The sequence below is a fragment of the Lynx canadensis genome, chromosome A3, assembly GCF_007474595.2.
Source record: "Lynx canadensis isolate LIC74 chromosome A3, mLynCan4.pri.v2, whole genome shotgun sequence".
Classification (NCBI taxonomy): Eukaryota; Metazoa; Chordata; class Mammalia; order Carnivora; family Felidae; genus Lynx; species Lynx canadensis.
In genome coordinates, this window is record NC_044305.1 from 43,274,837 (window position 1) to 43,287,502 (window position 12,666).

General features: G+C 41.8%; 1 protein-coding gene across 2 annotated transcripts in view; it reads left to right on the plus strand.

Moving 5' to 3' along the window:
* SEC23B (SEC23 homolog B, COPII coat complex component) overlaps window positions 1–12,666 on the plus strand; it is a 47,287-nt gene that overhangs the window by 7,244 nt on the left and 27,377 nt on the right. For both annotated transcript variants that reach the window (XM_030310172.2, XM_030310171.1), the window contains exons 4-11: window positions 2,065–2,151; window positions 3,513–3,749; window positions 3,854–3,939; window positions 5,139–5,283; window positions 5,677–5,835; window positions 6,200–6,315; window positions 9,372–9,495; window positions 10,799–10,879. In XM_030310172.2, coding sequence (XP_030166032.1) covers window positions 2,065–2,151; window positions 3,513–3,749; window positions 3,854–3,939; window positions 5,139–5,283; window positions 5,677–5,835; window positions 6,200–6,315; window positions 9,372–9,495; window positions 10,799–10,879 — 1,035 coding nt within the window. The remainder of the gene's footprint in view (window positions 1–2,064; window positions 2,152–3,512; window positions 3,750–3,853; window positions 3,940–5,138; window positions 5,284–5,676; window positions 5,836–6,199; window positions 6,316–9,371; window positions 9,496–10,798; window positions 10,880–12,666) is intronic.

Below are 12,666 nucleotides of genomic sequence, written 5' to 3' on the forward strand. Positions count from 1 at the left end.
TATATATATTATTAATACTAATTCTTCCCATTCATGAAGATTGTACATCTTCCCATATGTTTGTGTCATCTGTCATTATTTTGTTTTTTGTTTGTTTGTTTGTTTGTTTAAATGGTATTCTGTTCTCTAAAAGGAAATTTTCATTGAACACAATTTTCAGATTTTCACTTGGGCTTATCACACCCTCACAGGTTCAGGACACATGATAGTGAATGATTTTTAGAGTTAAGTTACACTGAAAAAGAAGTAATATTAGGTAGATGACAGGAAGGTACTCTCATGTGAAAATAAATATACAATTTCAGTCACTGTGTTTGTAAATCTCTGCTCTCTGATATTAAACTTTCTGTCATCCATTGGAAAAAAAATTGAGTTCTGGAGGTGGATGGTGGTGATGAATACTTAAGACTACTGAACGGTACACTGAACAAAGATTAACATGGCAAAAGTTATACATGTTTTTCCACAATAAAAAACATTGGGTAAAACATCAATCTAATTGATCTAAAACATCAGTTTAAAGACAAAATGCCTGTGATACAATGTCAAGCATAAAGAACAGTTTGCAAAATTGTATATACAGGATGAGCTCATCTGTGCGGAAGTAGAAAAAGTCTGGAAGGAAATATGCCTACATGTTGACTAGCTGTCTCTAGTTGGTAGGAACATAAAGAGTTTTTTCTTCCTCTTTTCTTTTTTTTCTTTTTAAGTTTATTTTTTTTAGTAATCTCTACACCCAACTTGGGGCTTGAACTCTTGATCCCAAGATCAGGAATTACGTGCTCTTCCAATTGAGCCAGCCAAGTGCTCCTTTTCCTGTTTTCTTATATTTTCTTGTATTTGCCAGGTTTTCTACAATGAACATGTATTACTTTATTGATAACAGCTAAAATAATAAACCCAAGTAAAAGAATTAGTCATCCACATAAATTTTTTTTTCAGTTCCAATTACAGCTCTTTAATGCCTCATTTGCATAGGGCTCCTCTTGTTTATAAGAATTGCTGTCCTGTAGCTTTTTGTTTTGTTGTTGGTTAAAACTATTTTTTAACTTTCATGGTTCATCAGATATTTTCCTGTATAAATGAAAATGTTCCTAATTTAAGTCTGTTTCCCAAATTATGACTTTTAACTTTGAAGAAAGATGGTTTTACAGTTTCCTTACATATTTCCTTACAGTTTCATTTACCATTTCTGTTTCATATGCCTGCCATCTTTTACCTTCCTTTTCTGTAGAACCGTACTCTACACATATCAACATTCTATCGCTTCTATCATTTGGATCCCTCTTCTCTGAACTCTCTCCAAGTTCTCTGTCCTCTTTGAAATGTGGAGCAAAAGGTTTGTCTTTCCAAAGTTTGAAAACAGAGGTTTGACTCTCCAAAGGACAGTGGTGGAAGCTTCATGGTGTAAGACATCATGAAAAGAAAGATGGGGAAAATGAAGAGGAAGCTCTAGGGTGGTCCTTAGCAAGTTGATTGAGGGTTCATTTCTATTTCCAGTGGCACTTCTCTCAAAGGCATTTTGCCTGGAGACTAGAGTCCCAGGCCAATATGTCTTGAACTACTGGTGGACAGTACATCAGTATTCAGCATTCCTGACTCCCATCTCCTGCTTAGTTCACCAGTCACTTTCCAAAGGGATTTGAAGAGAGAAGCTTAGTCACACTCCTGGGATCTGGCCTTGGAGAACACAGGGGGCTGCAAGGGCACTGCCAGCTGGTAAAGCACGGCCTCCCACATAAATTATTGATGAGACAGCTGAAATCTCTGCCCTTAATTTGCAAGGCAGTGCTTAAAAAATGTTTTTTACTGGTACATTTTTTAATCATCTCAAAGTTACAACATACCCTCAAACTACATTTTAAAAAGTTACAATGGGATATAAATGTAAGGCAGGGTTTCGATTTAAAATTTTGATTTTTGTATTTTTAGTTACATGGTCTGTGTTCTATGCTTTCAGAATTAATCCATGGACATTACCTATTTTTTATATATGGAAAATAAGAGGTATAACATAAATATCTTTCGCCCTAATAAAACGTTGCTTTGTTTCCTTCTCTTCAGTTTCCTCCTGCTTATACAGGCATATCTGAGGTGAATCAGCCTGCTGAATTGATGCCCCAGTTTTCTACAATTGAGTATGTGATACAGGTAACTTCTCTGTTGGGTATTTAATGAACGGTGTTAAATATTGAGTTTCTCTTCGTCTTCTGTGTCCCTGGACAATTTAAAACTTTGAGGGCAGATGGATCGTAAACACTTGGTCATGGTGTGTGTGCACTCATTGGCATTACTTACAATCTTGATAGAAGGCTAGAAAAGGGGTCACTGTTGTGTTCAGCACCTGTCCCCACAGCTTTCTCCAGCTCTGTTAAGGTAACTCCATCTTGTAGTCAAGCTTAAAAACTTTAGGTTCGTCCTTGACTTGTCTTTCTTGTACATTCCATATCCAATCCATGAGGAAATCCCATTGGGTCTATATTCAGAATCTATCCACAGTCCAACCACTTCTTTCTCCCCCACTTTTTTCCTGGGCCAGCCATCGCCTCTTGCTTGAATTACTGGGCAGTCTCTTAACCCTTCTCCCTAATTTCACCCTTTCCTACTTACAGTTTATTCTTAACCCAAAAGCCAGAGTAACTCTTTAAAAACATGTCATGTTGTTTCTGTGTTCAGAAACCTCCAATGGTGAAAATGACTCCCTTTTACCTTGAGTGAGAGAGAGTCTTCGAAGCTCTTTGTGGACCAGCTCTGTATTATCACTCAGACCTCAACTTGTTTTAGTGTCCTCGTTTCGCCATATGGGTCTCATGACTTTCTTTGGAAATGCCAGGAATGCTCCTGCCTGTGGGCCTTTGCTCTAGGCTGGAATTCTCTTTCTCCTATGTCTGTATTGCTCCTTCCCTCTCCTCTGGGTTTTTGCTCTAATGTTACTTTCTTATTGAGGCTTCCCTGATCTCTTATGTAATACTGGAACCTGCCCCCTACCTCTACTCCTGGCATCCCCCTACTCTTTCCATCCAGAAAATCAGCTCCTTAAGGTAGGCAAAGATCTTTGTTCTTTTGGTTCACTGATATATCCCAGGACCTGGAACAGTGTCTGGCACATGGAAGGCATTCAAAAATGTAGAGGGTTACCTGGGTGGCTCAGTCGGTTAAGTGTCTGACTTTGGCTCAGGTCATGATCTTACGGTTTGTGCATTCGGGCCCCGCGTCGGGCCCACTTCAGATCCTCTGTCCCCCTCTCTCTGCCCCTCCCCTACTTGTGCTCTCTTAAGAATAAAACATTTGAAAATATGTAGAATAAATCGTTGGATACAAATCGTTTTTACATTTAGTTTGTTTTAATAGAAACTGTCATTTAACGAAGTGAGTAGAAGTTAGTTAGATGTCCATATTTCCTGACAGTAAATATAGATGAGACTTGTTACTTACATACCTGATCTGCTTTGAAAAGAGCTGGTTATGTCTGTTTGTATACTGATCATCACACTGTGTTTCTTTGCGTAAAGCGAGGTGCTCCATCCCCTCTGATCTTCCTCTATGTGGTTGACACGTGCTTGGAAGAAGATGACCTTCAAGCACTCAAAGAATCCCTGCAGATGTCCCTGAGTCTCCTTCCTCCAGATGCTCTGGTGGGTTTGATCACGTTTGGGAGGATGGTGCAGGTTCACGAGCTCAGCTGTGAAGGAATCTCCAAAAGTTATGTCTTCCGAGGGACCAAGGATTTAACCGCAAAGCAAATACAGGTTTGTGCCTTGTTTGTACACAAGCAGGAGCAAGGAGATTTCTTAAAAAGTAGTTGGTTATTCAATCTAGTGTTGTGCGAAATGAGTCCTTTTGGTTTTTGTAGGATATGCTGGGCCTCACCAAGCCTGCCATGCCCATGCAGCAAGCAAGACCTGGTCAACCACAGGAGCACCCTTTCGTTTCAAGCAGGTGAGCTACTAACATAGAATGTTGCACACACAGTAGTGGGCATGCAGGGCATTCCACTGAAGGGAGGGAAGAAAAATGTTAGAACTTCTGTTTTCTTGTTTTTAGACAAAAAAAAAAAATGATTAAGCCTAACCAGTATTTAATGTTTAATGACTTGTATAACATGTTGGTATATATTTGAAACTAATAACTAAATTGTGTAGTTACACGTACATATATACACCCACATGTGTGTGTAGTAGATTTGTTCAGAATGTTTTTCCTCTTAGTGTTATATCATCACAAAGGTTTTGAGACCACTGTACTTGAGCCTTCCCCTCCTCTTATGCATGGCTATTGTCTTTTTTGAGTCTTAAATAAAACAACAGGCTTCTGTGGGGTGTCCTCAAGCAAACCTAGGACCAGGCACTTATTTTCCTCAGCCCATTGACTGCCTGGGCTGCCTATGGCTGGCAACAGTCAGCAAACATGATAAAATTCATTTTCTGACATTCTGGGGACAGCCACTTACTGTGGTAAGAAACCAGTGCTTCTCTGTGTTTACTCTGAAGGCTCAAGAGAAACACTTGAGAATCACTTTAAAGTGGATCTTTAGGGCCACCTGGGTGGCTCAGTCAGTTGAGCATCCGACTATCGATTTCAGCTCAGGTCATGATCTAATGGTTATGGGATCGAGCCCCACGTTGGGCTCTGCACTGACAGCATGGAACCTGCTTGGGATTCTCTGTGTCCCTGTCTCTCTGCTTCTCCCTTGCTTGTGTGTACATAATTTCTCTCTTTCTCTCAAAATAAATAAATACACTTAAATAAAGTGGATCTTTAGAATGATGAAGGTGGTCCATGTACATGAACTGTGCATGGATTGAATTCACATTAGACCTGTCTTTAGGATTTCTTTGCTGCTTAAAATGTAATTAAAACTGATATTTAAAATCATTTGTTCCCATACTATATGTACATACATATATGTATATATATATATATACACACATATATATAGACACACACATATATATATAAATTGCTCTGTATTCAGTTTTAAATTGTTTCCCTGGCTAAAATTGCTTTGAAGAAATAAAATTGTAAGTTTTTTCTACTGTGAGTAATTATTTTGCAGAGCTGTGACTGTGTGTCACCTAGGGCTAAAAACCAGAGTACTTATTAAACCAGGATTATTGTGTCCATTGAAAATCATGCAGATTTCTGCAACCTATTCACAAGATTGACATGAACCTCACTGATCTCCTTGGGGAGCTGCAGAGGGACCCATGGCCTGTGACTCAGGGGAAGAGACCTTTGCGATCCACTGGTGTTGCTTTGTCCATTGCCGTTGGCCTGTTGGAGGTAACTCAGAATTTACCGGGGCACCTCAAGTTGTGTTTACTAGCCTTGTTTGAAAATCATTTGTGACCTGAGTCAACTCAGAAAGCACTTCAGTTGTTATTACTATCCACAATGAAGGAGCCCCGTGATGATTTGAAAATATCAGAAGTTTGCATGAGAAACACGAGGCCATTAGGGCAATGGCAGGTGCTCACAGTGAATTAAAAAAAAGCGTATGAAGCCCTTAGGCTGGAAGACACAAGGCTGCTTCTGTGCGTTATCATCTGTGTTATTTTGTACTGTCAACAGTGTTCAGCACAGCTGATGAGAACTGTTTGGAGTATTCTTTAGAGAAATGGAAGCATACTTGGGGTGGGCGGTATGTTTCTAAAATATTGCCATTTACTGTTTTAGGGCACTTTTCCAAACACGGGAGCCAGGATTATGTTGTTTACTGGAGGTCCCCCCACCCAAGGGCCCGGCATGGTAGTTGGAGATGAACTAAAGGTTCCTATTCGTTCCTGGCATGATATTGAGAAAGATAATGCACGTTTCATGAAAAAGGCGACCAAGGTAGGTGCTCTTGAACACAGGCTGTAATTCTGGTATCCTGGTGCTGGGTCTAGGTTGCTCTGGAGTGACAGCTACTTTGCTGAGACCATGCTTTGTGGTCAGCAAGTTGATCTTGATGAGATGAACTTCCAGATATTGGCTCTTGTTAAATTATTGCCCCAGTTCTGAGTCCTTACTTAGAGTGGGTGGTCTTAAAACTGCTAAACGTGTTTTGAGATTGAAAACTGTATGTTTGATTTAATTTGGATGTCATAAAGAAAACTATCTCCATATTCCTAAGTTCGGTTACATCCCTTTGGTATAGTAAGGCATACCTAGTGAATAACATTGCTCTTTCCTAAACATAATTTTTCTCTCTTCACAGCACTACGAGATGCTTGCCAACCGAACTGCTACAAATGGTCACTGCATTGATATTTACGCTTGTGCCCTTGATCAGACGGGACTTCTGGAGATGAAGTGTTGTGCAAATCTTACTGGGTATGTTGACAACAAATACCTGGGAAAGGCAAGTGTGTGTGTTTTAAGGAAAGAGAAGTGAGTGGTGGGACTATAGGATGTGCGTGGCTGACTTAGATAAGCTTTCAGAAAGCTCCAGGCTGTGGTATCGGTGGCAAGGAGCATGACGGACACGGAGCACATGCTCAGCCTGAGGATACTTGGTGGGACATGCTTAGAGCCTGTGTCTGTATTGTGTGAACCAGTCATGGTGTAGAGCATAGTTCTCAGAGCGTAAGGGGCCTCACCAGCAACCTTCAGGGCTCCCGGGGACTGAGTAGAAGTGCACTTCCTCAGGTCTCACCCCAGATTTCCTGAATCAGACTATGAGGCTGCAGCCCAATAGTCAGCTTTTACACATTTACCAGGGGACTCTGGTGCACAGAAAGCCTGAGAACTGCTCATATGCACCAATGATCTGAAGCTGGCTGCATGCTAGAATCTCCTGGGAACTTTAAAAACTACTCTTGCTTTGAGTCTTATCCCTCATGGGGTATGACCCAGGCATCAGCATTTCTTAAACTCTCCTGGGTGTTTCTAATGTGAAGCAGGGTTTAAGAACCACGGTGTGGACCCTTAGTGCTCAAAGTGTGGCTGAGCACAGGCAGCATCAGCCTCACATGAGAGCTTGCAAGAAATGTAGTATCTTGAGCCATACCCTAGACCTTTTGTATCAAAACCTGCATTTGAATAAGTTTCCAGGTGATTTGCTCAGAACAGTTTGAGAAGTACTGGCATAGACCTGTGGCGTGTTTCTGAGATTCTGCATTTCTAACAAGCTCCCAGCAATGCTACTGGTCTTCACTGAGCAAAGAAGGGGCACGTAGAAGGTTGAACTCGTCACCGAAGCTGTCCCAGAGAGCAGCAGATTTGTTGGGTGACCAGGTCCCAAATGACACTGACATAGCTATACCAGTGAACTGCATTTAGTAGGATGAATTCCTACTGGTATCCTCCAAGAGCTCTTAGAACATCCATCGAAAAGCTTTACTGTGACCATCCCGAGTTTATACGCCTGTGTGTGTGTGTGTGCGCACGCGCGTGTATCTCCAGTGGAGAGGGACCATCACTTCCATCAGATTCTCAATGAGGTCCTTGATTCCTGAATGACTTGGTGTTTAGGTCGTATAACCTCTTACACAAATATGGTATCAGGGCAACATGTTAGCAGTGACATTAGTCTAAGAGGTTTTGGTTGTGGCTCAAGGTGAGCCAACCATTTGGGAGGACTTCCAGCAAAGGCAAGGTAGGTAGATTGTGTTACAGGAATTGATTGTCTTCAGAGAAGACCATAGTGCTTAGTTTCCTTGGTGCCAGGCACACCCAGATTATATCATCTTCCATTCTGAGCATTTTCAGTTTAAAAGGGATGTACAGATGAGCTGGGGCAGTTCAAAGATGAGCAGTAAGAGTGGCGGAGAGTACTCGGAACTGTGTCATAATGAGAGCAATTAAAGGATCTAGAAAAGATACCACTGAAGACAGATGGGGCATAAGATCTATATTGAACAATCGACTGCCTCTTCTGCGGAGAGGGCATCAGATTTGTTTGTTACATGTGTGACCAAAGGGGAAAACTAGAACCAGTGTTGGAAGCTGCTGGGAAATAGAATTTGAGCCAGTATGAAGACAGACCGTATTAACGGTCAGCACTGTCCGTGCCTGGAATGGACTACCTGTGGAGGGTGTGGCCTCCTATGCTGGAGGAGTTCAAGTCTAATAGGGTAATAATAACCTGGCAGGGTTGGTGTGAGTCAGGATTAGGTTTGTGTGAGTGCAACGGAAGTAGACACTGGAAATAGGCAGCCAGGGCTGGGATATTAGTTTCATTATCCCTGGGGCTGAGGCCCTTCCTGTGCTGTTCCACCACCTTTCTGTGCTACCTGAGATTTAGGATGGTAACCGGGCTCTTGCTGTGTTATAGCAGCAGGAAGGAGGAGGGGTCCAAGGAAGATACGCGTCTTCCCATGAGAAGGCCCTCCACAAATCACAAAGCCTACCTCCAACAAACAAAGCTGAGTTACACAGCCACATGCAAGGCAGGCTGGGAAATGTAGCCTTTTTTTTTTCCTCAGGAAACCATGGATCCCATGACTAAGGAGGGTGAGAAGAGTAGACTATACAGGGCCAAAGAGCCATCTCTGTTCCTGGAGGGGTCAGGCACTCTGAGATAGCTGGACCAGATGATCTTGTATCCTGCCCAATTCTGAAATCCTATTGGATGATCAATGACTAGATGCATAACTTGCATCAGGTGGTGCTTATCTGCCCAAATACATGAACTCCTGAAATTTTGAATAGTATTTTCCTCTAACTTCAAGAAGGGATACATATAGGTATTCATACACTAGAGATAATTTACATACAGGCAGAGATTCAATGTTTTGAGGCAGTGAATTAACCTGAAAAGGATTTCCTGCAGCCTGGGTATTTCCCCTGTCAGAGGAGAGTAAATGAGGGGAGCTGGATGCATTTCCTCAGTAGATGACCCATTAAACCTGTGGGTTTACCAATGAAGGGTTCTTCTGTTTTCTTCTTCTTTTGAAATAATTACGGATTCATAAGAAATTGCAAAAATATTACAGAGAGGTCTGTCCATGCTCTTCCATTTAGCAACTCCAGTGGTTGTGTCTTAAGTTGTGTCTTAATAGAAATATAGCACAGTATCACAACCAGGGATTGACATTGTGTGATAGAATGAACTATATCATAGAGTCTGCTTGGACTTTGAGTTTGTACAGGCACTCATTTTTGTAACATGTGGGGGTGTATAGTATGAGGTTGTATCATCTGTAGATTTGTGTGACCACCTCTGTGGGACAGATTTAGAACTGTTCTAAGGAGTCCTATCTTTGATATTTTGAAAATAGTGTCTTTCCTAAGTACAAATTGAACTTGCTGTTTCCCATTTAAGTTAGTAGCACCTTCACAGACATGAGTTTTTTTTTCTTTCTTTAAATTACTGTTTGTGAACACCGTGGAAGCATCTGAGTGGCTTTCAGTCATCCTAAATGTTCACTTTCTTCTTTCTTTCCTAGAGGCCACATGGTGATGGGAGACTCTTTCAACACCTCTCTCTTCAAGCAGACTTTCCAGAGAATTTTTACTAAAGATTTCAACGGAGATTTTCGCATGGCGTTTGGTGCTACTTTGGAAGTGAAGGTATGATAACTTTCTAAAATTTTAACGGAAGAAGAGTGTTGTTACTTATTTAGTAGTCAGATTTGTAGAAGCCTCACCTTGCTGGACACAGACATCAAAAAGTAAATTAAAAGGTTCCCAGCAAAATAGTTGAACAAGGTATATTGATTCTATTACTGTGCTTCTTGAGGGTGACCCGTATATTAATGTTTTATGCAAAGAGGTGTCTGATTCCCCTGCAGGCTCTGCTTGGTCCTGCTCTAGGACAGCAGGCCTGAGAAGTGGCGGCAGGCTGAGCACAGAGGCTGCCACGTGGTGTTGAGCACCTCCCGGCCGTCGGTATGGGCCACCACATTCACAAAACCATGTTTATATTTAGTGGCTGTCTGCAGACTAACCAGAGTGCTCAGAAATAGTGCAGTAGTGGGAGTTTGGGTCCTCCTTTTTCTCGTAGGGACTGAAAACCCTACACACTTCATTCGGAGTTGTTGAGAAAACATTAGAAGGGGCTGCTACGTGATACAATTGGGATTATTACTTTGAGAATTAGAGATAAACTTTAAATAATCTCAAATGTTTGAGGTTTTTTTTCTTTTTTTTTTGAGCTGAAGAGAGGTAGACTTTAATGAATTGAGATTTAAAAATCTAAGTATGTTGGCCATGTAGTTATGTTGGAGTTCATGAATTAAGCATTTTTATTTATTTATTTATTTACTTATTTATTTATTTTTTACATTTATTTTTGAGAGACAGAGAGAGACAGAGCACAAGCAGGGGAGGGGCAGAGAGAGAAGCAGACACAGAATCCGAAGCAGGCCCCGGGCTCCGAGCTGTCAGCACAGAGCCTGACACGGGGCTCGAACTCACAAACTGTGAGATCATGACCTGAGCTGAAGTCAGATGCTCAACCAACTAAGCCACCCAGGTGCCCGTTGAATTAAGCATTTTTAAAGCAACATACAACAGTATATCCTCTGCTCAGAGATTATAAATAATTACAGCTAAGTACTTGGGATTGGAAAGAAATGTATTTTTGGCAGAATTATTTTCTTCTATGTGTACAATAATTTCAAAAGTGAAAAAGTTCAAAATGCTGCATCATCTTTGGAACAAAGTTAATGCAGTTTCTAAAGGAGGCTTTTATTAGTTTTTATCCGATTACAGTGGTCACGGAAAAGTTTGTAAGAGAATAATCCACGTAGGATTTCTTCTCACTGGAATGATAATGCTGCCATATTTTTCCTGTAAGTTTTAGCTGTGTCTTTCGTGAGAGGATGGCTCTCAATGAATTTTAACTTTATGCTGTCTTGTATTTCCATTTTAGACCTCTCGGGAGCTGAAAGTTGCAGGAGCCATTGGTCCTTGTGTGTCTCTGAATGTGAAAGGACCATGTGTGTCAGAAAATGTAAGGAAAACTCCATTGTTCTCAGCCCCTCTGCCCCAGGATTTAATTCCTTAGAAATGTCAGTGGGGTGACCTTATGTCACTTGTTGGGATGTGTCCGTGTCTGTGGTGAGGGGAGAAGGGCCAACTCTTTACTGATGACCACAACTCTGAGAGGTGGTGTCTTTTCTGTCTGTCCTTCCAACTATCTAAAGGGTCAGAGAGGAGAAAACTGAGGCTCGAGAGGTCAAGTATCTTGTTCTCTGGGTCAGAACTGATATGGAGGAGCTAGAGCCTAGGTTCCCCTAACCCCACTGTCCTTGTTTGGGTCTCTGTGACAATGAGCCACAAGGTATTCTGTGTAGCAAGACAGGCATTCAGCTGAAGCCTTCAGGGATAAAGCTTTGTGTGTTGCCTTAGAGGTGATACCTTTGTCTCACTTCTCAGAGACCATTTTGAGTTGGTTGGGCATGAATGACACTGTTGTACATGCAGACAGGTATGTTCTTTGGGTAACACATTTTGAGAATATGTGAACAAAGTTAAGTTAACCCACTAGATGGTGAGGTGGCTTTGCTGGTGGCTCACTTCCTCTGCTTATACTTTAGCTGCTAGGAGACAGACCATTGGGTGCAGTGAGGCCCCTCCAGAGTGGTTCTGGGCTGGGATTGTCATAGTTACGTCCTTCCTTCGATGTCCTCTTCAATGAGGACACGCTGGACTCTGCAGAGCCAGATGTGGATACAAGGGTGCACATTTACCCCTGCTATCTTATGGCCTGGACAAGGTACTTAATCACTCTGGGATTTAACGTCTTTATCTAGGAAGTGGAGATAGTAATAGTACCTGTTGGGAGAGCTAAATGAGTAAGTTCAGGTCAAACGTGCAGAACAGCCCCTGGCACAATGGAAGCCCACATAGATTTCAACTTTCTCATCCTCATTTTTTTTTTTTTAATTTTTTTTTTTTTTCAACGTTTATTTATTTTTGGGACAGAGAGAGACAGAGCATGAACGGGGGAGGGGCAGAGAGAGAGGGAGACACAGAATCAGAAACAGGCTCCAGGCTCTGAGCCATCAGCCCAGAGCCCGACGCGGGGCTCGAACTCACGGACCGTGAGATCGTGACCTGGCTGAAGTCGGACGCTTAACCGACTGCGCCACCCAGGTGCCCCGACATTTTTTTTTTTTTAACATTTATTTTTGAGAGAGAGAGACAGAGCGTGAGCAGGGGAGGGGCAGAGAGAGAGGGAGACACAGAATCCAAAGCAGGTTCCAGGCTCTGAGCTGTCAGCATGGAGCCCGGTGCAGGACTTGAACCCACAAATGGCAAGATCATGACCTGAGCCAAAGTCTGATGCTTAACCTACTGAGCCACCCAGGCGCCCCTTACATCCTCACTTTTGTCTTCATCAGCAGTGAATATTCACTTAGTGACTACTTTGGTTTTGTTTTTTTTTTTGTTTTTTGTTTCAAGTTTTTACTTAAATTCTAGTTAGTTAACATACAATGTACTATTGGTTTCAAGAGTAGAATTTAGTGATTCATCACTTAACACACAACACTTGGTGTTCATCACAGCAAGTGCCCTCCTTAATGCCCATCGCCCATTTAGCCCATCCCCTGCCCACCTCCCTCCATCAACCTTCAGTTTGTTTTCTAAATTCCACCAATGAGTGAAATCATATGGTATTTGTCTTTCTCTGACAGACTTATTTTTGCTTAATATAATGCTTAGTGACTACTTTGGTTAATGTTTTGTTGAAGTTGCCAGAGGCAAGGTGATTTGAGAGAATATTCCTGTAATCCC